General features: G+C 38.5%; 2 protein-coding genes across 2 annotated transcripts in view; one reads left to right on the top strand and one right to left on the bottom strand.

Annotated features, from left to right (window-relative positions):
* LOC108574262 (carboxyl-terminal PDZ ligand of neuronal nitric oxide synthase protein-like) overlaps positions 1–17,579 on the bottom strand; it is a 26,379-nt gene extending 8,800 nt beyond the window's left edge. The window contains exons 1-5 of the mRNA XM_017936821.1: positions 17,472–17,579; positions 10,039–10,110; positions 9,858–9,947; positions 8,827–8,888; positions 7,588–7,696 (exon numbers count right to left, since the gene is read on the bottom strand). Of these exons, the coding sequence (XP_017792310.1) occupies positions 7,588–7,696; positions 8,827–8,888; positions 9,858–9,947; positions 10,039–10,110; positions 17,472–17,579 (441 nt within the window). The remainder of the gene's footprint in view (positions 1–7,587; positions 7,697–8,826; positions 8,889–9,857; positions 9,948–10,038; positions 10,111–17,471) is intronic.
* A 9,292-nt stretch (positions 17,580–26,871) lies between these two features.
* The window catches only part of LOC108574199 (diphosphomevalonate decarboxylase), a 2,020-nt gene continuing 1,750 nt past the window's right edge, over positions 26,872–27,141 (top strand). Inside the window, exon 1 of the mRNA XM_017936734.1 lies at positions 26,872–26,945. Within this exon, the coding sequence (XP_017792223.1) occupies positions 26,894–26,945 (52 nt within the window). The 5' untranslated portion in view covers positions 26,872–26,893. The remainder of the gene's footprint in view (positions 26,946–27,141) is intronic.

Below are 27,141 nucleotides of genomic sequence, written 5' to 3'. Positions count from 1 at the left end.
GGACTTTTTTTCACTGATTTCCCAATCTGTCTCGGGAGCGCAGCGTTCGGTTCGAGTCACGCGTAGCAAAAGGAAAGTCGCGAGACCCCGGGGCGAGAGTCGAACGCGGCCGCGTGTTCTCGAAATACTCGAAAACGACGAGTATCTCGCCACGGCGGCCAGGTGGAGCGGAACTAAGCGGCGTGTGCCTCTGGTGGATCGCAGTTCGAGCGCCGCCGGAGCAGCAGAAGCGTCGCGACGCCACAGACACACACACACACGGCAGACACAGATAGATAGACTTCGTTGGATTTTTCCTCCGGTTTATTTATAAGCGCATTAATATTCTCGGTTTCGTGCAGCTCAATGGCATTTCCGTGCCGATCCGCCGCGAAACTGTGACGAAAGCCTCGATTCTTGTCTTCGATACTGGACCACGTCAGAACTCGAGTGTAGCGTGGGCGTACGGAGATTTCTTAGCTTCTTGCAGTGTCGTAGGGAAGTATTCAAAGTTTCTCTCAGAGTTGTAATTTTCTTCTTCGAGTGGATTGTTTTTTGAAGAAATTGTTTTCTTTTCAGTGATATAGTTAATGGAGAACTTTAATTTTGGTATTTTTCTTCCTTGGAAGAGAAGTGTTTTGTAACGCATTTAGCGTAGAGCTTGAATTTTCTTCTTCTGTTAACTCTGATCTAGTTTTGAGAAAGAAAAAATATTTTTTGATATTTTAAGGGTCGAGATGTTCATGGAAATTTTTTTTCGAAGAAGCTTGAGGATGTTTTTTTTATGTTCGTATTGTTTTCATTTTATAACCTGTACAGATTTGAATTTTCTTCCTCCAGGACTATTCAGTTTCTCCTCCCACGCTGCTTTTATACAGGTACACGTGTATTACCCTCCTTAATTAACCTCCACTGTTACAAAGGAAGCCAATCAATATCTTGTTACTTCAAGCTTGTTCTCACTTAGATTCATCACCATTTTTACGTCATTCCCCTTTCCCATACTTCACATTCTTCATACATAAATTAAAAATAATTACTCTCGTGTCTCCCGTTTTTCTATTTTCCAAGCCACGTATAAAATGAATCGACTTCACACACGAATTATACCATCAGATTGATCAACACACAGTACCGATACTAAACAGCAAAAATTCCACATTTATCTCAATCTCTATGACATTCATCTGCCAATCACTTTTTCCAAAGAAACAGTAGTTTTCCAAGTTACAAATCCACTTAACCAATCCTTCTGGAAAAACCATCTTTATATTCTCCAAAAAGCAAATAACCCCCTTCAACTACAAGCATCTACAAACTGAACGACACCACAGACCCATTGTCAGAACGTGAAAAGAAAGTCCCCCTTGTAAACTCACCCAAACGTCCCCAATCACAACCACGATGCCAGCACAATCTTCCTCAATTATCTCCAGGCTGTTTCCTTTTCAACGGCAGCACAATTTTTGCATCAATTAGTCCTGTTGTTTCCTCCTGGCCCGACGCTTTTTCTTCTTCCATCCCCTGTGTCTTTCGTCACAGCTGACCGGGGTCTGTGCGTTTTCTTCGACGAGACCAAGCCACTTCTCTCCTGGCTCCTCTTCCTCCTTCCCTGCTCCTCCTCTTCAACCGTTTCGAGAGTAGAAACGAGAGAACGGGGAAGAGAGAGACTAAAGTACCGGCGGCACAAACGAGCTTTCAGAACGCGGAAAGCAACGCTTGAAATTCGCCCGTTTGCGTTCCGCTGTTCCCGTTTCGAGCATACTTCAGCCGGTAATTCGGTCGAGCGATTCACCGTTCCGCTTCCCCCTTCGTTTCGCTGACAACGAGACACGTTAACTCATTTGACGGGATTTGTTTTCGAATCGGTGATTTCCTTGGATTGGATTTGAAGGCGATTTCTGAATATAGAGGATGTTACAGAGAATGAATAGTAATATTTGTTTCTTTCTTTACTTTTTTAACTTCTTGTTCTGTGAGTGTAATATTAGACATATACGGTTTCACTTGTTTTATGCACGGATGAGACTGTTGAGAGGTTATGTTATGAAGTTTGTTGTCATAGAGCATGAATACTAGTAGTTTCTTTTTCTTTTTACTTATCTCGTGCATTAATAAGGAAAATGTGGCATATAATACTAATTGCATGCGGCACTTTCTCAGATGAATTGTTTCGTTTTCCAGGAGTGACTCGGTTCGATTTATTAACGACAGGAAAGCGTTCTTTGTGTTGAAGAATTGTTTGAAAGTTGAAGACCATTTGTTAGACGAATAAATTATCACAGGATAAAAGTTTTTCTTTCTTCTTTATATTATAATTACTTTCTTTTATCTTATTTTATACTATTTCAGCGGAAGATTACGAAATTTGCATCTCTTTCTCACTTTTATTTACGTTTTCTCGTTACGATTGTTGCAAGAACTCTTTGGACGAAAGATACAAAAGGAAGTCGAGTGATTGACAATGGTAACCAGAGGAGAAACGAGAGAAAAGTTTCCTCCAACAAAGTAACACAAAGTACACAGAGCTTAATTCATTCGCGGAATTGTTTATTTTTAGCCACAAAAACACGTCTCGCGAACGAGAGCTTAACCGGCCAGATCTAAATCACTTTTGAAACCTCAAACGTCGATGTTTATTTCCTGGACGACAAAATCGCGTTCTGTGAAACTTTACAGCGGGCCTTGAACTTTACCAAACGGCCAGACATCCTCGAACCATCGCTAAAACCAAGTTTATGTAACGAAATTCGTTTTATGTTTAACTAGCATTTGAAACATTATGCCTAAACATAAGATCACTTCAAATTGAAACGAGAAAAAGGAAATGAAATGTATTAATATTTTCAAATTATTTATTGCTATAAACAATAATTGATAATCTCTTTAAATTTATCAATATATTCGTAAAATTCCAGGTAATAATGAACAACCTTTTGAAATGTATTATACACTTCACAAATTTCAAAAAGTAATAAAAGGTTAAGCTAGACATTTCTGTAAATAACAATAAATAATCTGTTGGAATTTATTATTGCACGTACGCATTGCATTCCAAGAAATAAAATACTCAATTATGTACTCTTACAAATAGCAATAAATAACTTGGTTAAATTCATTAGTCTACATTTGGAGCTCCAAAAATCTTGAACTTTACTTTAACAAATATCTGAAAAATGTTCGGTAACAGAAAGAAAAACAATGTTCACGATATTTTTCTACGAGGAAATCACGGGGAAAGAAGAAGTCGAAGAAGTTCAGCTTACAGGAGATTCAAAAATCGTGTTCACCGCGCGAAAGTTTCGCCAGCGACACTTAGAAAAGTGGAAAAAGCTCTCGCGAGTTCTCGGTAGTCTTAATGGCAAGGAACTTTAAACATTAGCTCGGGGTACATAGGTATTTCTGCAGGGTCCTAGATGTACAACCATTCTATTTCTAGCCGGCCATTTCTGAAACTTACGAGACATTTGAAATTTTAATATCTGCTCGAGAAGCATGTGAAATGAGGGGAAAAAACGAAGAAAAATGTGTAAGAAATGAAAAGTCAACAATAATGTAACTTTAACGAAGTTAAAATTAACATTTTTAACGAAAAAAATTGTCTGTTAATTTAATTTACAAATTTATTAAAAAATATATTATTTGTCAATGAGATAATATACGTTTAATGAAACCGTAAGAAAATAATTGAGCACCGACGATTCTCCAGGAATAATAATTCTCCGCTGTTTGATTTAAAATACGCGCCACTGGTATTCAAAATATTTTGAGACGATAATTTACGCGCCAGCGGCGAGGATCGACAGATCGAACGAGATTCGTTGCCGCGGGAGAAATATTTTTAAAACGGCTTATTACCGGTACGCTCCTGTAAACCAACGCTGTATAAGTTAAAATTAACGCCTTGACAACGTTGTATGACGCACACGCCGGCTTGTTATACACCGGCGATACGATACCAGTTGTTGAACTTTAAACAGTTCACCGCTTATGCTTCGAAACATCATTAAGCACTGATTAAACTACAAGATTTAACTGTATATTTATTTCAGAAAAATTAACAAACGAAATTTAAACTTAATTTTTCGTACAAATCTTTCGTATCACCCTGTATGTGTTCGAAATAGTTTACTTCGTTGATTTATGGAATTTTTTTCAGTAAGGGTAAAAATTATTTAAGGTTAGGTTAGGTTAACAACTAAAATTAAATTCGTCGACAAATTTTTATAAATTACCGAAACTTTTTTTTAATAAACTTTAAGGTACATACCCCACCTTGTTAATTAAACTAACAGGAAATCATGTAAAACATTCACTGTGAAAATAATGCAGGAAACTGTTCACTGCCAGACAACTTCTTTGCATGAACAAGATATTCCACTCATTTCCATAAAGAAACTGACAGTAATATTCGATGTTACAGTTCATTGGTCAACAGCATCTAATTTCAGATATTCTTCTACGAAATCGAGTCTCTGCTCGTTTTCTCCGAGCGAATGTGCACTTAAGCGGCAGAACCTTGATCTTCGAGTAAATTTCAACGATCTTTGATTATAGCTTGTCGAACTTGTCTCGATGAAGCTTGTTCTCATAGGCGGTGCGAAAATACGAGATCAAGCGAAAGAATTCAGATTATATTGGAACTTCTTTTCCCATTCCAAGAAAATACGAAGAAAAAGAACGCAAAAGAGACAAAGTGACAGAGTTGATTTACCCTATTGACTTTTAGATACATAATATCACTCTTAAAATATTAACGTGGTCGACTCGAGATTCAAGCGTTCGACGCTTCCCCCCACCACTCTTTACGGCAGTATCCACACCTTTAGACCTTAAGGCGTGTTTACCGTAGATACTTTTCTACTCTTTATTTTAATGATACATTTTTTCTCTTTTTTATTGTTATCGCAATAAACATAGTGAATTTTGTCCCTGAAAAATTGCGATCAATTAAAATTTGCGATATCTGCCTTAACAAAATTATCGTAAAAAAATTTGCATTTAAAAAAAAATGGAAACTTTTTGAAAAAGCCTTAAAGAGCTATAATTGGTGCAAGGTATAATAATCGTGAATGGGGAAATATTCCAACAAGGTAAAAATAAAAGGATAAAGGGTGGCTGGTTGTTTTGTCGCAGTATTTGCAATGGTGGCCATACCGTAGGACGGGAGGTAGTTAAAATAGCCTGTATAGTGTGGCGCCTTCGACGAGACGACGTCGTGCAAGGCAACGATCAAGAGATGAGAAAAGAAAAGAAACTATGGTACGGGACGACTAAGCTTGAAGCTTCCCGCATCGCGTCACAATTTGGATACACAATCAAACTTTCGTGGATCACTCTTGTCTGCACCCAAAGAAGACAGTATTTAGTTTCAAAACATACAAACTTTCGCAAAAGTGATCCTTCACTTGAAAACACCGATGTTGCGCAACACAAGAATTCTTGGATTCGATATAATGCGTTTTCTCTTCCCATTTTTTTGTTTTTTAAATTCAGCTGTAAATTGTAGCAATTCAACAGTTCTGTCTTTGTAAAAGGCTTAAGTAAATGGATTCTCTGAAAATTCTTATTACTTTGGTCATTTTAAGACTGATAAAATTTCTTCGAAATTGTTGAAGTTTTACAATGCATATTCATTTAGTTAGAAATAGAACTAGGAACATCAAATGGAAACTATATGGCCAGTTCCATTAGACCCAGTCATCAAATCTAATCAAACTAAAGTTAGAAATCCTCATACTCTATCACGTGGAACATATTATCATTCAGTCTACCATAACTTCGTCTATTCTGACACAAATATGTGACAAGGCAACCTCTAGAACCAATAAAATTTGCTCGAGATTATTTCACCTAACCTAACATTCTCCCATTCAAACCGAAATTCAACCACTCAAACAGAACAATAAAATAACAATTTCTTTATACGCTAGCTACCATAGAAAACCTAACTTAACCACATCAGCATTCAAATAAAAACTTAATGATCCAGAAATTTAAAAAATTTCTCAATACTCCGACTACTGTAAAAGATTATATTACTGTATATAAGTATACATGGATTAAAAAAATATGAAAATATGAAAAATATAGGCGATCGAATAGAGACCACCCTGTATAATTTTCCGCCTTAATGGTATCGTACAACATTCCTGCGACGGTCCACTCTAGGAGAACGTAAAATTATACGAGCCAGAACCGACGTTTATTATAATACACCGATAATACCCATCATGGCCGTAATCAACGAGCCAGTGTGGATAGAGCATTACGCCGGCGATCTTATCGTCACACGATCTACCCGAAGCCGGCGCCCATGATCTCGACCGAGAGAAGTGGAAGGTGCATTCTGCTCCTTGGCAACGATGCAACTTTCTCCCCTCCGCCTTCCCTATACCCTTCTCCCCGTTTTCTTCTCTTCTGTATACGATGGTTATAGGTTTAACGAGCCCTGAATCGTGTCCAACCGTGTGTCGTTTCAACGTTAGGAAATTTTAGGAATTTTAGAAATTTTGAAAGTATGTAGTTCGAAAACAGCTTGAAGAAGATTGAATTGTTAAGAGTTAGAACGTTATGTTGACAAGTTTTTTAAATTGGAATTTTCTATAAAACCGTTATTTTGAAATAGTGTCTGAAGAGAATTTCAAATATTCAGAAATTTTGTGAAATAGTGATGAATTGATTAACGAGTCTTCAAAGTCTAGAGGCTGCAAATAAATCTTACAACTTTTTTTCGCTACTCACGCATAACCTAACAATAGCACAATCTTCAATATTATAATTGTATCTTATACTTCTGATCTCCCAAAGAATTCTTCAAAAGTCATTCAGCACATTCATCCTTCTAACCTTTCCAGACTTTTAACCTTTCCACCGTAAAGATCTTTCAGCGCATCGAGACATCGTCGAGCAACAGCCTAACATCCTTTATCCACGTAAATTACCCAGAAGATTCGCCAAGAAAATGTTAAATGACCGTCGACAATTGCTGGAAGGTTAGGGTCTGAGGTGATTCTACTTCTTCACGGTGGACAAGAAATGTTGGACAAGACTTAAAGAGAAACAGGAAGCCCTCTATCGTGCTAGAATGTAAGAAACAAGCGAGTGAAAGAAGAGGAAGAGGTGAAAAGAAAAGTTGGAGAGCAAAAGTGTAGTACGTGTTGCATGAAAGAGCGACGCAAGAGGGACTGTTGGTTATTTATAGGGTTACAATAACGTGATTTGATAAAATGCCAGGCGACACAGGCTTGTGCCGCGTGAATAATTGTGGGTGTACGCACGTGCACCACGTAATATTGCGGCCTGATGACTTGCACAGTCACCATGCAGAACAAGAATTCGACTGGGAATTGCGTTGCAATTTTTACTTTCGAATAATTAGAAGGCTGTTTCTTTGTTAGAACTTTAGAGATACTAAACATGAAATTTCTTTGTACTCTTTGATTCAGTTGGTTAACAAAAAGAATTTCATAAAATTTTGACGTTTAACCTAACCTAACCTAACCTAACTTAATTGTATTGGTTGATATTATTTAATTATTAGATATCAGTACTTGAAGTTTGATGGTACGATGAAATATAATAAGAAGTTTGCAGCATGTCTCTTACCTTTTTACTAGATTTGAAGACATTACACTTGAACGTGTTGCTGCTTCCGTCGCGGGCAATGTAGCTAAAAATTTTCAAGTCGTGGCTATCGTGGGAGACGTAGAATATCCTACAACGATAAAAAGAAAATTAAACTACATAAGAGTTACAGTCACTGAACCTTGGAATATTGAAAATTACTGATAATTCAACTTCTATAAAGCTACACTTTAAAAATTAAATTTAAATATTGATTTAACCTGATACATAAAAACTAAATCTCAAACATCGAAATATAGGAAATATCTTGAAAATCCTGATAGAAATGATAATAACAAAATTCCTTTAGCTACGTTCATCTAGCAACTGGAAAAAAAAAAGAAAATTGTTCGAATTGTCGACATAGAGTAATTAAGCCTACATAGAAAGGAATGTCAACGATATTGTCAACTATAACATCATAATTCATCGGTCGTTCCAATAGCTTTGCGTATTTGTCACAATCAGCAGAACGCGTGTAATCCGTTGTGCCAGTTCCCCCATGGTCGTCCATGATTTACAATCCTGCGCGCACACGCGTCGCGCATTCTGCATCCGTGGAAAGAAAAAGAGTATTTCCGCTGGCGGACGCTTTGACGTTCGCGTAATGAACGCCGCTCTACGGTCTTCGCTTTAAACCGCGCGACTCGTTAAACCAGCACGACCCATTCATGGAGAAAAACTCATTAAATTATTGCTACCCTGGCCGCAGCGATTTTACGGAAACTTCATCCGCGTCTGTGCATCAACCACCGCGAATGTATTTAACTTTTCAAGCTTCAGAGAGATATTCCCGGTGAGTGATAATTGTGGAGAGATGGTTTAAATGAAAAATCTAAGAAGCGGAAACATCTCTGACGTGTCTATTTGCGTTGCAATAACGTGAGATTTCTGGAAAGTAACTGAATTAAAATATTTAGAAAGAAAAAACTTCTTACTCTAGCCAGTTTCAGAGAAATTCCTAAAACACTAACCTAACCTATCTTAACTTAATTATGAAGATAATATTGGGGGGGAAAAATCTGAAAAATTTAAGATTGTCATAAAAAAATTCTGCACTGTAATGATGAGTTTGAATTTTTATTCCATTACATAATATTCGTAGAGGACTGAATTGAGGATGGATTGGAAGTTGTGGTAATTAGGAGAGCTGTAGGTATGCCTGTTCTTGCGCACAGATTGGAAGATGTTCCCATGAGAGAGGCAGACGATTCAGCTTACCTGTATATGGGATGGTGCATCAGGTATATCTTATTCTCGTCCATCCACTGTTGCTGCTTCTTCTGTGAAAACAGAGGACGAATAACGACTCATTAATCCCATGATACGTAGGCTGCACTCCAGCAATGGAATGGTGGCTTAGAATAGCGTGTCTTGAATGTAACGTGACACGTCATTGAGAAAGAAATGCTAGAAAGTATTCGGAATATTCGCTCATATTACGAGAACAAAAAACATCGAACATTAAATTACACGGATAAAACAAACAAACGATTTCTTGAGATAATTTATCAACGATAAATTTAGATCATTGTACATTTCACGAAACAACGTATCGAATCATTGTTTTTTCTTCCACGAGATGCATTTTCAAATGCGTTGCTCTCACTGAATCATAATGGACCAGTAAATATACTCGAGGTGTGTATATACATACGGGTGCAACAGGCCAAAATGCACAGCGCAATAAATCAGAAACCGTTGTGGTTTGAATAATTGGTGTGTTAACCTTAAAATATTACGATGTATTCTTCGTCTGTTAACAGCGTTTTTTTTAGTATTCTCTCGGAATTCAGGAAGGTATATACATGTTTATTTGTTGGAAAACATAACATCAATATACGAATCACTAAACAACACCTGTACAAGAATATTCAAAACTGAGTATTCGATGTTCAGTAGTCAGTATCCGGCTATTCAATACTCAATAGCTAATATTCAACACCCATTACACTGTTTTACACCGTGTTCACGATCCTCGCAATGCTACAAGAGAAAACCTATCCCCTCGAGAAACTATCCATTAGCGTTTAAACTTTAGCGTGATAGTCGACCATTAAAGAGGAGACAAATTCGAAGGGAATCGTAGCTAACGTAACACGATACCTCGGAACCCAGCACATGCACGCACACACATTCACAAAAGGGAAAAGCAACGCAGAGAGATAGGGCAAATTCTCGTAGCAATTATGGCGGACACGCAAGAGCAGCGGCCGAGTTAAGTAACGAACAAGAGTATACACGGCAATTACCTTCTTTTTTCGAAGAGTGACTTTGAGCCCGTCCACCGATACCTCCAGCGTCACTTTCTTCTTTTTGATCCCTTTGGCCTTGAACTCGTACTGGGGACAGAATAATGCTGATAATAATGAACAACTCGTGCCCCGTGGGGGCAGTCGTAGCCACGTTTAATTAGAGATCATGTGAACTCACGCGGATTCTTCGCATCGCCGCCACGATCTCCACTCGGCTGGTCGGTCGAGGAACCTCCATAGAGCCGATGAACTATGGACAAACAAAACAAAGGAGAAAGGAATTAGAGAGAAGGAATTTTCCTTTTTTGCGCTTCGTTCGTTTGCATTGCGGATGAAATACGATGAGTCACTACGGTATTGTCGGTCACAGGAGTGATTTTCTTAATTGCTTTAACGGTTATTGCTACACTGATTCCTGACCGTGCGCGCGCTCGCCTCTGCGCATGCGTGTAATCTGATCCAATCATCGCTCGAGATTCTTGTGAAGCGTGGAAACGAAATAAACACGATTGTTGGAAAATTGTATTTCTGTGTCCTTAAAATATTTCGTTAAAATTGAAATATTTTCTGATTAGGTTACATTTTCTATCAGGAAAAAAAACATATTTTTAAATTATACATCACTTCTTGTTAGAAAATTAGATTTTCTAGGTGAAATTTCATAGAGTCCCTAGAAAAAAGTAGATAAAATAAACCAATCAGATTTTTTGCACAGATATCTCGCAGTCCGACCTTATTTAAGCCACAATACGATAGAATTGGAAACCTCTATGCATAGATATGCAATCCTATTTTAATGGAAAGATGAAACGAAACCGATTACGGGTCGATTGCAAGGAGCAGACTTCTATCGTTGATTCGAAACGCCAAAACAGTTTGGCTGGCCAGTCAGAGGTTGTCGGTTAGAGATCAAAAGCAGATAACCGGAAATAGGTTTGCTAAATGCAGTGACGCCGTTCATTTCGCCGGTTGATTTATCGGGACATACAGAGATCGTGGAACGTTTCATATCTCGTGGTTATGGACACACGACAGAACACCGAAAGCTTCAAACACAAACAGTTTCTGTTAGAAGTAAATTTCGAACGTGGTCGCCGCCGACATGTGTATGCGGTATTATATCGAGAATATGAAATACACCATCAATGTCGTGTTCCTTTGGACTGAAAGGTATATTAAAATTTTTTCATGTAAATGGAAGAACGAAATATTCTACGTAATAACTTAAATGACAAATATAGGGAAAAGATTCAAAACTTTCTAAATTTAAAAATCTGAAAATTCAAACATTTCAAAATTCAAACCTTTGACAATTCATAAATTTGAAAATTCGAAAATTCAAAGAACGCGCCAATGATGAATGCAAAAGGGACGCGTAAAACTCTTGCGAAAATAAATCGGATTGATCAAATAGATCGCATGCTCGAATAACGAAGCGGCCATATTTAGAATTTTCCCGTTGAAACGTTGACATGGTCACGTGTTCGACCGATTAGCCGCACACGTGGTCATCTCCCACACAGCGCAGAAAGTGCGAGACGATCGAGTTTCTCGAATAATTCGCAATCGATCGCGAGTGCAACGCAACGGATCGACCGGTGTTCTAAATATTTCAACAGCTATTCTCCGAGGTGTAGCTTCGAAGCCCGTGTTCTTTATATTCTACAAGTGACAAGAAACTGTAAGTCCATAAAATATACTATATATACTGCATTCAATGTAACTGTCTGGAATAGTTTGGCAGCTATGTATAAAAAGAAGTGTTATTTAAAAAGAATATCGATTTATGGGAAATAGATGTACGGAACTGGATTGAAAATATAGGTTAACTAAATTGTTTTTTTCTATCGAACGTTCTCCATCAACTATGAGAATTAAAATTCGATTAAATTTCTCAACCACTTCCGAATGTTTCAAGAAAATGAGAATAAGAAAATTTTCTTAATTAAAAATTTAAATACACTTTAATGTATACATTAACTCTTCGAGATCTGAGCAATTTTTCCTTCACTTTTATTTCACTCGAAAAATTCAAAAAAGTATCTGTATCGCTAAAAAATTTTTTATTTTTATGTACAGGTTAAGTTTGAAATTTAACGGCTGAAAAGTGCGAATGAACGTCAGTGATCGTTCACACGCCTAAAGGTTAAGTCAAAATATTTCTCAATTCGAAGTATTTTTTATTTTTAATGTGTTCAAAAAATTGTTAACAAATAATCCGAAATTTCTTCCATGTTAACGAGAAAAGTATACGAGTTTGAACGATCGAAGTGTGACCAAGTTTCCCGGATATACGAATCGCGGGAAAGAAAAGTAGCGTCGACGTTGCCCCTGCCAAGAGGCATTTTAGAGGCACTGCTAAAATTATTGTGACTTTACTAGGATGAAAAATTTCATCCACGAAGTAGGACACACTGTGCAAAATATATTTCGATTTGTGGCTGCTGGATACAAACTTAAGTCGATTTATCTCAGATTTAAATCAAACGAAATATCTACCAAGGTAAAAATTTATATTGTGTAATTTTATACAGGATAAATTGCAACTACAAAATATAATATCGCCAGAGTTATCAATTTCATTTCGATGGGAAATTTTCAAACGAATCAAATTATTCGTACAACGCGCGTTTGAAATTCGGATCACGTTGAACTGAATCGTACGTGTAATTCAACTCGAGAGAAGTCTATAACGATCAAAGAAAATGCTTTGTCGGATATTATTCTCCCCTCATCAACCAAAACTCAACGTAAAATGAACGCCCAGAGCATGTTAAGACTTGCGAAAACGAAGATTAATCGCCGGTTCCACCGAGTAGAGGTAAATGTTAGCAAATCCCAGAAGGCTCTGTTAGCAAAATCCAACACCCCTGACCCACATTGAAATAGTAGAAGAAAGAGAATTAAAAAAGTCAAAAAAGAAAAAAACAGGATATCAGAAGCAACATACAAGCAAACGTACGATTTTTCACTAAAAAGTTTCACTCTATAAAATAAAATAGAGAACGAGATAGATTTGAGAGGTAAAAAAGAGTACATTTCAAAAATGTCTACCGACATAAAAATATAAAAAACAATATGCGTATGCAAACGAATAATTCTATTCCCTAAAATACGTTGATAAAATATTGATTTATTTCTACGAGCGTGTAGATAACTCGTATACAAAATAAAATAGACGAAAAAAAGAAAAAAGAAATGAAATATTCTTACGACCCTAAAAATATCAAAAAATAAAAGAACGGTAAAATGACGAGACGTCACATATTTTATCGCAGCTTCACTCGGCACAATTGCCTCGATCAGCGGAAACTCGAACGGAGGATTCTCGGTCATAACATCTTTATTAGTTGCAGAAACTTGCACGTAAAATAGCACACACTACTATTGTATAGTCGGTAGAAGGAATATAGCGAGGTCGAAAAATTGAAGCATTACCATTACCTTAACGCTCATATTTTTCTCAATTTGATGTACTCAAAAATGATCAATTTTATTTAAATTATTTCCTAGGCGCATAGCAATAAGTTTCCCATTGATTTCTTATACAATGCTGCGGCTTACATTTTTGCAATAGAATAACAAATTTTTTTTATGAGCATTAAGAAATTAAATAGCGACATTTCACGTTTTTCAAATACAACTGAATCTAACCTAAGGCATACTTGACGCAACCCTAACTGAGGTTTCAAGTTGTTCTCATCTTCTCAGATTTCAATATGTAAACTGTGACGCCTGATCGATTTCACTGTATTTCTTCCTCCGACTGTACATATAACACAGTACACTGACTGCAAGTGAATACTTGACACGACGCGTGTGCTCATCGGTGATCTACTGGATCCCCAAGATTTTCTAGAAAGTTTTACGATCACAGGAACGCGATAACTTCAACCTTTCTGAGAAACGAACGCTGTACCGTTGAAATAAACACGTGCACAATGACGTCACGGTTCTTCTTCTCACTCTCTGTGTGCCGACCAAAAATACCCTACTCAGCCCTCTCTCTCACTCTCTCACACACTTCTGTCGCGTTATTGTCGCATGATTGTTGCACTCTCGTGACACAGCCCATCGATTGAGACCACCTAGCTCCCTTGCTCTCACTTGCGGTCGACGATGACGTATATACAAGCCGCTTCATAAGCGTTGGATCAATCAGACTGGTGAATGGATATTGATTTTCATGGAGAATAGAGTGGATTCGAATGAAAAACGGGTAATTTCACGAAATATTCATATTTCGATAGAAAAGATTGGTTTCGTATGGGAAAAAGTGTTTTAAAAAGTTCATACTATATGATGGATTTTGGGAAAGAATTGTCGAACGTTTAAGAGGTCTTTTTAGGTTAGATTTTTGGAAAATTAAATTTGATATTGTATAGATGGTTTGTATTCTGTATATTTTCGGAGAAAATAGACGAAGTTGTTTTGAATTTTTCTAATTCACGTGTTAAGATTAATTGCAACAGCTTTTCGAAGTCTTGCCATAGCTAGAACGAAAGATTGCGGTGGCTCAAGGACGCTAGCTGGGCTTCCCCCACCACGCCGCTCTAATAATCATGGCGGTATATTTAAACGTGTACTAAAAACCTTAAGAAGAATATTCGAATAAGTGGAAATGTTTTTAAATTTTTGTTTTTTCTTTTAAATATCGAAAATTTGTTCTTCAAATTTTTCAATGGTAAAAGCGAGACCTGTACTGGTAGATATTTCAAATATTCTATATATTTCGATGAAATTGTTCGAAAGGTTCCGCTATTGTGAGACAGCCTGTACAAGTGTAAGGTGCGCTTTCAAACAAACAGATCTAAATCGCTTCCGTGATGGAACGATACACTTTTTAGTTTCTCGGAAACACTTGCGGTTTTATGCGGCTATTTGGACGGACCGAATTGTGCAGTAAATTACAGCGTCGCTCGTCGAGTATTTCGGGAAAGCCGGATCATCGTGAATGACTTGGTCGCGCGATTGGAAAGCGCCACGCAAAAAAAGAGTGAAAGAACGAAACCTTGGACGCAGGATTGCGAATTTAAAAGAAAGCTGAAAAGAGGCAGGAAAGAAAACAAATTTAACGCGTTCCGTGGTGCGCGGGAAATATTGCAAATTTCAGCGGAACGTTGAAAGGGAGTTCTCCATTAAAATATTTAATTACAGAAAACTGTCGTTAGCATGAAATTTTTCTTTCATGAAAATTCCATTTCCGAAACCTGTCACGCGTCACGGATAAACGTGTTGAAAAAACAAAATAAACAGAAAGATTGAACTATCTGCAAAAAAAAAAAAAAAAAAAGAATTAGCCAGAATATCGAGAGAAACGAAATGGTCAATGTAGTTCGTTTTGTATACATATAAAACGCGGGAAATATTGCTCAACGGAATTATATTTGTACAATCAAGAAGAATTGACGAAGAGTTTTTCAATATTGCTGAAAAATCGTGGATAGTTTACCCTAAGCTCGACCAACAAACAAATGTCAAGCGTGGAGTTTTTTCTCTGTTTCGTGTACACCACGATCTTGGAATATAATCCAGAACCCTTCGGTTTAGACAGTCAGCTCTCTCATTCTCAATTTAACACTTCTTTGTTCTTCTTTTTTCCTCAAGTCGAACGTATTTCGTTACGTCTAACGTTCCTCACCTCCCGCGAAGCAACTGTCTTGGGTTAATGTTACAGCCGCGATATAACCGTTGGCAATTCGGAGGACAGCTCTCTCGCGCCTTTTCTTCCAAAGGAAATTACGTCCCGTCGATAAGGTAGAGTCATTCGCTATCCGTGGAATATGCGTTTTCCCGGAAGTGCGCTTAAAATGGTAAGATCGTTCACGCGTGACTGAACCGATCTTTGTGTACACCTATTGGTAGCACTGTGATTCTGAATAATAGAGATAAAGTGGAAAACGGTGGAAGATTGATCGAAGAAAATTATAGATCGGAGAGTATATACGATGCTGGAGTAAGTTCGGTGAATTAGATTTGGTAGAGTTTAATAGAAAGAATAATTTAGATTTGTGGGATTTGAGTTGGATCATCGAAGAAACGTAGGATTGAAGTTCGAACGATGTAAAGCCTCAGAATCATAGGACATCTAAAACTTGAGGGACTCCAAGGACCGGAATTCCCGAGATCTTAACTCTGGGGTTCCCCTAAGTCTGGACTGGATTCAACATGGTCCTTGAACTTTGGAGTCTCTGTTCTCGAGGATATCCAGAAGTTGAAGACTTCGAACTTGGGGATCCCCGAGGATCGAAATTCCCGAGATCTCAACCCTGGGGTTCCCCTAACTCTGGAGTGGACTCAACTTGGTTCCTGGGGTCTCTGATCTCGAGGTTACACGATCCTAGAATAATTCCAACTTGATTCCTGAACCCTAAGGTCTGGATATCCAGAAGTTGAGGGCTCCGAACTTGGGAATCCCAAGGAACAGAATTTCCGAGATCTCAACCCTGGGATTCCCCAAATTCTCGGGTGGGCCCTGGACTCTGAGGTCTCTGATCTCGAGGTTCCACGATCCTAGAATAATTCCAGCTTGATTCCTGGACCCCGAGGTCTGGATATCTAGAACTTGAGGACTTCGAATTTGGGGATTCCCGAGATCTCAACCCTGGGATTCTCCAAATTCTCGGGTGGGTCCTGGACTCTGAGGTCTCTAATCTCGAGGTTCCACGATCCTGGAATGATTCCAACTTGGTTCTTGGATCCTAAGTTCTCTCACCTTGAAGTTCCATGATTCTAGAACGGTCCCAACTTGGTCCCCGAACCCTGTAGTTCCAACCTGAACGTCCCATAACCCCAAGAAACTCTCCAGTTCCTCATCTTCAAAGTCTCACGACTTGAGGATGGTTCAAATTTAGTTCTGGGTCCCTAAACTCTCCGACCTCGATATATTACAATTCTGAAGTGCGGTCAGCTACATTTTTTACAACCTGAAAACTTTATAATATCGAAAACAAACGCCACTGGCGTAGCCTGAACAAAGTCCCACGATCCTAGAGTGATTTGACTCGGCTCCTACAACCTTAGGGCTACATTCTACGTACTCCAACGACTCTAGGGTCTTCCGTATTAGATCCTACACGTATGGGGTTGCTCCCTATCAACTCTTAGCAAAAACTACGTCCTCCGTATCAGCTTCCACGGCACGAGGGTGCTTTCCAGTAGATTTTATGACCCTGAGAGCTCTCGTAACCTGTTCTACTTCTCACAAATCTTCTATATTCAATCCCCCAACAGCTATTACGCTCTGTATTAAATCTCGTAATTTCTAAATGGTCAAAATCTGTAGGTGCATAAATTAAACACGATCTAATTTGTATCTTACAAATCGGAGGAGATCTAACAACTTAGAATATCGAATATTCTGTTTTATCTAACTCGAGACGATCTATCCTCGTGATTCCAAATTTCCTTCGTACAAATTTTATTTAAGGTCCTATGTCCAATTTTGAACGACTCTCGTCGCCTCGAGCTTCACAAGACTGTCTCGAAGCATGCGTAATAGGACTGTAACGCACCTTAACGGGTCTACCAAAGTGTTTTACGTAGTTCGAACGAAATCACATTGTAGAAAATAAGCACGTAGGTGATCGAAAGGCGTTTGACGCCGATTACCTTGGCGTGGAAGAAAATTCCACGGTGGAACGCCTCTTCGCTGTGCAGCGGTATCCTCGTGTCGTACTCGTCATTATGCACGAGATTGTATTGCTTCTTAGAGGGCATGCTTGGCCCAGCTTCATCCGATTATGCTCGTCCAGTCTCGCTGAAACATTCAAAAACCAGAACACATTAACGTAACGATCAAATCCCTCCCCGATTCACTCGTAAAATTTTCTCGCGAAAACAAACACCATTCTAAACGTGTTACACCCGCGATATATCGTTCTCTTCTTTTTCTCCCTTCCTGCTCTCTCTATCTTTCTCGTTCTCTTTCGAAGTTTAGCAGCCTAAAATTGAGCCAGCCGAAGAAACATTGTTTCCACAAGGTGTTTCGACATTCTCACGTCTTTGCAGCCTGGCTATTTGAACGGTTGTAAAAAAGCTAATTTCGCGATGATGCTGCTCTACCGGTTCTAACGACTGCGAGTTTCTTTTTCAGATCGATCTCTTTTCAACGACCCCCTTCCGCTTTTTTTTTCTTTTCTTTTTAACACGATACGGCAATTTTAATTGGGAACCTTTTTGTGAAAAGTCGAAGGGTAAAAGATTCTTTAATTTTGCGAAAAGTCGAAGGATAAAAGATTCTTCAATTTTGCGAAAAGTCGAAGGATAAAAGATTCCTTAATTTTACAAAAAGTCGAAGGATAAAAGATTCCTTAATTTTGCGAAAAATCGAAGGGTAAAAGATTCCTTAATTTTACAAAAAGTCGAAGGGTAAAAGATTTTTTAATTTTGTGGAAAATATAGGAAGAAGTTGAAGAATATTTCTCTCTAAAATTTCGTTTATAATATATATTTTGTAAAAGGTACAATTTATAATTAATATGTATAATATTTTTCATTGATACATTTCCAAAATCCATGAAAAATATGTAAACATATATTTACAAATATTTGCTATTTCTTACAAAAATATAATATACTAATATATACTGTACGAAGAAGTTGAAGAATATTTTTTATAAACTTCTTATTTTTATGAAAAAAATATGAAACATTTCTTTGATAACTCGTTGCTCGATAAATTTTTCCAGTGAGCAACATCTTTCACTTGGAACAATCCGACATGCAATTTCTTTGTTCCTTTATCCGACTACAATTACGTATCAATTTGTCGTGAACGCATATATGGTCTTCTATTTCTACTTGCAAGCTGCTGCAGCTGTTCCATCGTAATCCAGTGAAACAGAAGAGAGGACGCGCGCGGTGCAACGTCTGCAAAGATTTCTACCCTACTGACTAACGCGCGCAAGGTGAATGCAATCGCTTATTGGACAGGAAATCGATGTGGAAAGATCCGTATGTAGCAAACGTTCTATTAATCTCTCTGACATTCGATTTGGGGGAAAAAATCTGTGGATGAATAGGACGAAAAGATTAATTCGACCAAGCGAAAAGAATTTAGGTCGAAAATGGTTCTTCTTATTGTTACAGTAATAATGGAATTTTAATCAAACCTCCAGATTTTCCTGCAGAAAGATATTTCTTTCAATTATCTGAATTGAAAGATTTTTAAATATTTTTCGACATTTCCATATTTCAGATAATTTGAAATAACGTTGAAAAACAAAGACAATATAGAGTTTAATCCTATTTTTCTTCCATTTTATCTTTGAATTAATTAAGAGAATAGACTTCAACGATTAACTTTAATTCTATTTTTCTTCAATTTTACCCTCGAATTAATTTTCCAGAAAAAATTGTCGTTTCAAGATTAATTTAGGGAGAAAAAGTCACTACAACCTTTGAAAATTCAGCGAATAATAATTACAGTCCTACCATAACCTCAAATTTCCATAATATTCCCTTAATTAAAATTCCCGAAATTGCAAACTCGCAAAGATCGAATCTTTGAACTTCCTGCAACGTTCAAACCATACGATCGACAATGAACCGCAGCCAACTTCACCTCTGATACCGCAAATCGCTTAGCAGGCGAGTCTCCACCGTTCCCTATTTCTTCCAGCTTATCGAGCCGGTTGCTCTCTGAAAATAGTACGATCCCTATTTAAGGCCAAGGAGTCTAAGTGAGACAGATATAGAGGGGGGAAAATGGGAGAGGACAACGGACTGAACCCGTATGTCCACGTGCTGCAACTGGTACCTCGTTCAAGGTCAGCCGCGAGAGCATACGCTGACGCACGGCTGACGTTTTCTGATCGAACTGCACCGATGAAGCAAAAAGACTCCCAAGATAGCATCGAGGCCGAGAATAAGCGCCGATTTCCTGTGCATTCATCGAAAGAATTTCCAGGTGGCCAGACTCTTTCAGACGCAACTAACGTTTCCATTCCTGGGTGTCTGTGTGTGGTTAATTTCACGTTTGTGTCAGGTTAGGTGGTGTGATCAGTTCGATTCGATTGTATCTAGTGTTTTTTACCATCTGATTTGTGTTCAAATTTCGGAGATTATTAAGTCGACACATTTTGAGGTTAGAAAAGACAACGGATGAAAGAGTTGTGTTGTATACATCTTGTTCTGTGTTTATGAGTGTACATTAGAGGTTAGGTGGTTATGATTAGTGTAATCATAGGTTGGAAGTGGTAGAAATATGTGAAAATTGTTTCAGTGTAACTTTTGTGACCTTTTAACAAGGTTAGGTTGTTAAAAAAGTGCGAATCGAGAGAGTTGGATATGAATCATGGTATTTTGTACGATAAAACTAATTTTGTTTTTTAGAGTATTCGTTTAATTATTGATATTCGATTAAATTCTGTACTGAAAATACCCACAATTCGAAGAAGTCTACATGGTACGCCACAATACCACCGTGAAACTTTTCAATTTTATACGAGATTTTCAACGGCGCCTTTACGTAGCCATTACAACATAAAAAAAATTAATTTCTGAAAATCACTAGTGTAACATTCCTTACATCGAGGCTTTTGAACCGTCCTGTATAAAAAAATTTTCTTTTCCATATATTACCATTCCATTAGAGATACTTTTATTCAATTTTCTATAGGGCGACCAAATAATTCCATTCTACAAATAATACCTTAAATTTCCACCCTCGTCCTATTCAATGGCCAACAATAAGATCGTTCTCGAGACGCAACAAAACGTCCCGAGATTAATCCCTGTCCTTATCGAGTAGCCTCTCTAAAAAAGAAAAAAAAAAGGAGGAAGAAAAGCGGCATGGAGGATTCAAGAACACGATCTTCTTTTGTTAGATTTACGCCAGCTAGCGAGCAACCCGCCGTGGATCGGCAGGTTCTCGACCGCGTCTCGAAATCGCGTCCACCGGGTGGCGCGCGCGAAACGCACCATCTGTCGCAACGACTTTTTGCTCCATGCCATCTTCGTTAAGTTCGTTCTTGCTACATGACGCTATAAATACCGGGGAATTAACGATTTTGCTCGAGCACGTTCGTTTCTTCTGCTCGTTTGACAATCTGTTTCTCTCCTTGGCGAGGGTTGAGGTTATGTGTCGTTCGAAAAATTGGTCACTGGGTAAGTTGATTTAACAGACACATCAGGGGATGTGAATGAAACGTTGAGAATAAAGCTTGAAAGAAAATTGCTTTTTACGAACACCCTGTATATAAAAGGAGTGTATGCAGTTTGACATATACTGCAATTGCGATGCGGGACCATTAAGGCGATTCCAATTAAATAACGATCCACTTGTCGATGTTTATGGCGATATAAAGCGTTGTCGTATCTGTTAATTTAATTTTATACGTTGTAATAACAGATACGTACGGATGTTTCAATACGATATTGAAAAATTTGAGTATAAAAAAAAGAGTAATTTTTTTACTTTTTTAAATAAATAAAGTCTTCGGAAACAACTGACAAACATACGAAGTATTTAAAACTTTGAATTAAAACAATTTACACTTATACACTGTTGCATATACTTCCCTCTCGAACACCATAGCACACACCCTCCCTTTAATAAACGAAACTGTAACACTTGTATACTGCCAACCCCTCGACTAAAACTATACTGAATACGTGTCTCGAAGGCACATGGAAAGAACGCATACGTTCAACTACACTACGGTAGGTTCAAGGGTTGCGAGAAATCCTAAGAACCTCTCGCGTGAGAGCCGAGAAACAAAACGTCGAGGGGGAGAAACAAACTCGATGGGGTAAACGCACGGGGGAGGGGGGGCTGAGTAGTCTCATGTGTCAGTCGCACAGTCGACTTCGCCAAGATTTTATCGTGACGGTAATTCCATTAGCCCCTCGCGAAAACAGAATTACGCTCGATTTCCCCCCATTCCTGCACCGTCGGGCCAATTACATTGACCGGCACGTGCATCGTGTTGCACTGGAAATTACACTCGGCTCGTAGAAAATGAAAACAGTGAGAAGCAGAGGGGAAAAATGCATGTACACGATGTAATAACGTGTGTGCAAATATTTTGCACCGAGAAGTAAGTAAGTACGTGTAAAGTGGTACGTTCGTGCAGAGGAAGAAACGAATCGGATTGGATAGAACGATTCGCATCGTGATTCACCTTACAGGGTGATTCATTGTAATAGGTGGACGGATACACGCGGCGGGGCTTTTCAGGTGTCCAGTGTGTGTTCAGATGGAAACACTGGGTAAAGAGAGAGAGAGGGAGGGAGGGAGAGAGAGCTAAGGCAATTGAAGTGGTTCGTTAAAATTTTTCGGTGGAATATCTGCGAAGTGGATGGTCAAGGATAAAACTCAAGGTCACTTGAATTTTTATTCAATTCAGATGAGGGCTGATTGAAGAGAGAGAGAGAGAGAGAGAGAGAGAGAGAGAGAGAGAGAGAGAAAAACACTCAAATGTTTCAAATTTCATACAAGAAATCCTTGATCCACAAACATTCTTTTTGCTCGTATAATATTATTTACGATATACATTCCAATACGGACGATAGACGGGAACCTTATATCAGTAGGACAGGCCCGTAGTCGGATTTATTCTTCGAACTGGAATTCACGCTGCTCTCGGTTGACCGGGTCCGTTTGTAAACGAATTCACAGGCCACGTAAGGCCGTTCAGTGATTTTGTTACACGCGCGCGCCAGCTGCGGCTGGCTGCCTTTATGCGCTTCGTATCTTTCCATGACCGTTGCCAGAACGTGTTCAGGATTTATGTATATCAGTACATTATTCCTTAGCTGAACCCACGAAGCGTAGCAGAACTAATTGATCAAACTGTTTTATTGCATTAATACGAGTATTACTACTCATGTTGGTAGAGGGGTAAATGTTACTCTCGAGAGACGATGGTAGCGATAATGCAGATGGCGCCACGAATTCTTGGCTTCTCCCTCGATAATTTAACCAATAATTGAATTCTTGAAGTTAACCAAACGAATTCTCGAGTCGATACATCGAAATTGCGACGGTAAGAAACGTTAACTTTCTCGAAGAAGTTACTAATCGTGTTCCACGAAAAGTATTAAAACGACAAGGTTTTGTCAATTACGGATAAAGAAGAGTCGTTGGAAAAGGGGGCGATTTTATTACGTCCGTTTCAACGGGCCAACCGATCTCTAAGGAATTATGAGGCAGAGAAAAAGGTAATCATTTCTGACACTATTTTTGACTAGAAAGTCATATTTCCTGGAAAAAGAATGAGGAAGTTCGTGAATCTATGGAAAATCGTTGCAATTTGGTATAGTGTCTGTACGAAACACCTACTCGATGTAGATTGTGAAAAATAAACATTGTTGCATTGAAATTTATTGTTAATAAAGTATCTACATTAATGAAACTAATATAAATAACAAGTAAATGATACATATCTGTTGATCGTGATCGTACGAACAAAACGCTGCTTAATCACACAAAATCGTAATGTTTAACTTTCATCATATCTATATCTGTGGTACTTATGTGTTAGACACGCTTCTACTCCACGAGTGGAAGTCTAAATTAATTTACCAAGAAAATACAATCTGCGTTGAATGGGCGTATTACTTATGGTACCGCAACGAACATCTAACGCCGCGGATGAACATTTAATGCGCATAAATAATACTTAGAAAGTCGCAGGATCGTGGCGTGAAAAATCGTTACCCAGATTTGGTTCATTTTTAACGAGATACTTTTTAGAGTGTCGGAAGAACGCTCGACGTGAACACTCGACGTTAAATGGTAAAAATCACGAAGCGAAGCGTGTCGAAAAAATTAATTGCGATACCGTTACGCGCATTAAATTCAAACGTAAATTTATAAAATATATTCAGGCGATGATTAAAATATGACACGTGGAAATTCTAAAGAAATTAAAATCTTAGCTGCAGCGTAAAAAGAGTAAAAGATACACTTTAAAAAAATCGAATATTATATTCCAGAAGTTGAAAAGAAAATTTTTAAGATAGCAACCGCACATACGCACTGAACGAATACAGTAGTTAACCTCCGCGCCTGTAATGCCAGGCGAACGTGCAAAATTACACGTTAAAAATATCGAAAGAGTCGATTATTAAAGGGACAAGCGATTGCCATCCAAACGTGGAGAATTCAAGTACCGCCGGAGGATGCATCTTTGTGCACACCTGAATTAAGGTGGCATTCACACTGAGGCGTGATCGAGACAAAGAGGTGGTGGATATTCTTATAGGTACAACCAGCGTCCACCTATGGTGGCAATAAGTATAGAACGGTAAACGCGCGCCGCATACTCATTCTCTACGATCCCGTCTGGCTGATCTGTTTGTAATGCGACATTCATCGTGAATAGAATCCGAGAAGGAAACGCGCCTTAACGCGATCTCGCCGTATACATAATCCCGTGCTTTCTACGCTGATGCTCGAATACAACAGGTCTCCTCTTAGTTTTTCAAAATGGCCACGAAAGGTCGTGTGAAACGGTATATCCAGCGAATCTACATTAATTTCCCGCGGTTATAACAGCACCAATAACAATAACGAATAAACGATGTGACTTAGAGCCGTTACAATATTCGATCAACGTATTTGAGAAAATGTAGGCCAACGAATGTATAAATGATTGTTTACAGAATTATTATATATTGTAAAAATTATCAAAATAGAAAGACTAGAGAGAATGTTACGAATATTTCAACTTTGTTACGGCGCTAACAAATGTGTTTTGACTTGTACGAAATACACGACAATCGTGAATTCATAAAAAAAAGTGAAATATTCTGTATAAGCGACGTTTCGTAATTTTAAAAAATATTTTAGCGGCGGGATCATAAATTATATAATTTACACGTATCAGCATTCATTGTTTATAAATATTACTCAGCGAGCAGGTCGCGCGGAGGTCCGTTCATTGGAAACTGAGTCAAAGTGAAGGACCTCATTTAGCCACCCCACGTGCTATTGAACGCGTTTTACGGCCTGTGAGCATGTATCCCGCTACTTTCGCAGGAGTCGTTAATTTCAGTGCGAAAATCATCGGTTTATATGATTTACACACGACGGCGCGGGGCCTAGCGTAGCTGCATGCTTCTTACCGGGGGAGCGGCGTTGAAACGAAAGCTGAAAACAAAACCGACACGAGGAAAACGACAGGAAACGGGAATCGCGCGTGGAAAACGAGCGAAAAATACCTATAGGCAAATTCAACCGTTTCAACGCACAAGTCCATAAACTCCTGACTAAATTATTCACTGAAAAAGAGCGACAAGTTCGAAACACGTTAGTCTGATACAATGTGCATGAGGGGAATAGAAGAAGCTGCATCGATAAATAATCGATTGTACTCTTGGTGTCTTATTCTTGATAGAAATGAAGGTTTGCTTGTATTGTAAATTCGAAAAAAAAAATCATGTCAGATTGCGTATAAAATCAAATGAGCATCAAAATAGAATAGAAACGAATAGTCCTGCATCTAAAATAACATTGTTTAGAATAAAATTCGTCTGTTACGTTACTTTTAATGCTTTTATTATGAATATATCAGCGGTCGCTATCTTTCAATCGACAAAGATCTTACCTGCCAGCCGATTGGACGATCGAAGCCGGATAGTCCTCATTAACCGGTTCGATTCGCGTTCCTGGCAAGAACGACCGAGACACGGTCCTTGCCCGAAAATCGGCTCCGCTTGTGAATGCAGCTTAACGGTGGAAGGCAGGCCAGTCAGCCAGGAGAAATATGCACACATTCAGGTCCCGCCGTTCGTGAAGGACCAACACTGACGCCCCATGGCGCGATCATACACTATCCAACACACAGAAGACCGGCGACCTCTCTCTTCTTGGAAACAGATGACAGTGACTTGGTCACCGTACCCACGAGACGTCCCACAGGACACTTTTACGTCGCGATCTTATTCGACGGAACGCGACCACTTGATCATCGTACACATACGTGCCACCGGCTCCATTGGCCTCCACTCCTCTATCTTCTTCTTCTTCTTTCCCCCTTTCCTTTTCTTTCCACTCGCTCGTCTGTTCTTTTCACGGTGAACGCGAGAATTCGTAAGTCTCTTTGATACGCGAACCGAGGTGACCGCGTGCTAACTCCAACAACTCAGAGAAAGGGAACGACGAACAAGTTATCCGATGCAAGCACACGCGAGATAACGAGGGAGGGATGCAGGCACTAGCATTCGATTCGCGCCACTACCTCCGTGTCGTCTTTTAATAACGTAGAACGAGCGCGGCACATTCGGCACACCATGTTCCACACGCCGTGTCTCTCGGTTCCTTCTTCTCTATTCCACGATTTTTGCACGTTCTACAGTACTACCCGACGCTTACATTGTTCTTTCGATCCTTTCGTTTTCTGTGCTTCTAGCTATCTGATTACGAAGCAGGAGCGCGCGCTTCAAACGAATACCGTGCACGATGTGCACGATCGTGGTACGAACAGCCCTCGGGGGCCGTGCAAATCATCCCCACCGTCGACGCAACCGGCATCACACTGAAAACCGGCTGATTCGAGTGTTGCTCTCGAGCATGAAGCGGGAATGCGTTCTGCGATAGGCGCCATCTTTCAAACGAATGAGAAAGCGTCTTGCTTGATTCATTGGTATCGATAGGATAGGTTTTGGCGGGCTCTCAATGTAGATTTAAACGTGAATTATTATACATGGATAAAATTAATAAAAAATGTATATGATAATACAAAGGTACTAACAAATAATGCTATTAATTATAAGTAAATATTATTACAAGATATTTTCGCTGGTGTATATAATAATAATGCTATACAAAGTTGATTGAACAAATTTGCATTGCATATAGTCTATTACAAAATACAATTTTAAGATGTAGAGGTATTAAATCGTATTGTATTAGGAAATGAACTTTGAAATTTTAATTCGGAATAAATGAAACAAATTTTACCACAAGATTGCCAATCTAGCTCATAAATAGTTTATGTTCTTTCTGATATAAATGCTGTTAAGATGGTTCAACATCACTATTCAACGGAGTCTAGTACAAGAGTTGGCGAGAGGAAGTTAGAAAGATGAGTACCGTTACGTGTATAGCACCTGTCAATATTGCTGTTATAAAATATTGTATGTACATTTTTATGCCTTTTCTTTTATTGTTATAATAAATAATAACAATTACTATAATAACAAGTTAATATATTTTTTAACAGATTTATATATACACGAAATTTATTATCATATCATAAATAAGTTGCTAACTGTATTTGAATGAAAATTGTAAAAATTTAGCAATTTTTATATATGAAAAAATAAGATAAAT

Source organism: Habropoda laboriosa, unplaced genomic scaffold (assembly GCF_001263275.1).
Source record: "Habropoda laboriosa isolate 0110345459 unplaced genomic scaffold, ASM126327v1 scaffold176, whole genome shotgun sequence".
NCBI classification, from domain to species: Eukaryota; Metazoa; Arthropoda; class Insecta; order Hymenoptera; family Apidae; genus Habropoda; species Habropoda laboriosa.
This window is presented reverse-complemented; position numbering and strand designations above follow the sequence as displayed.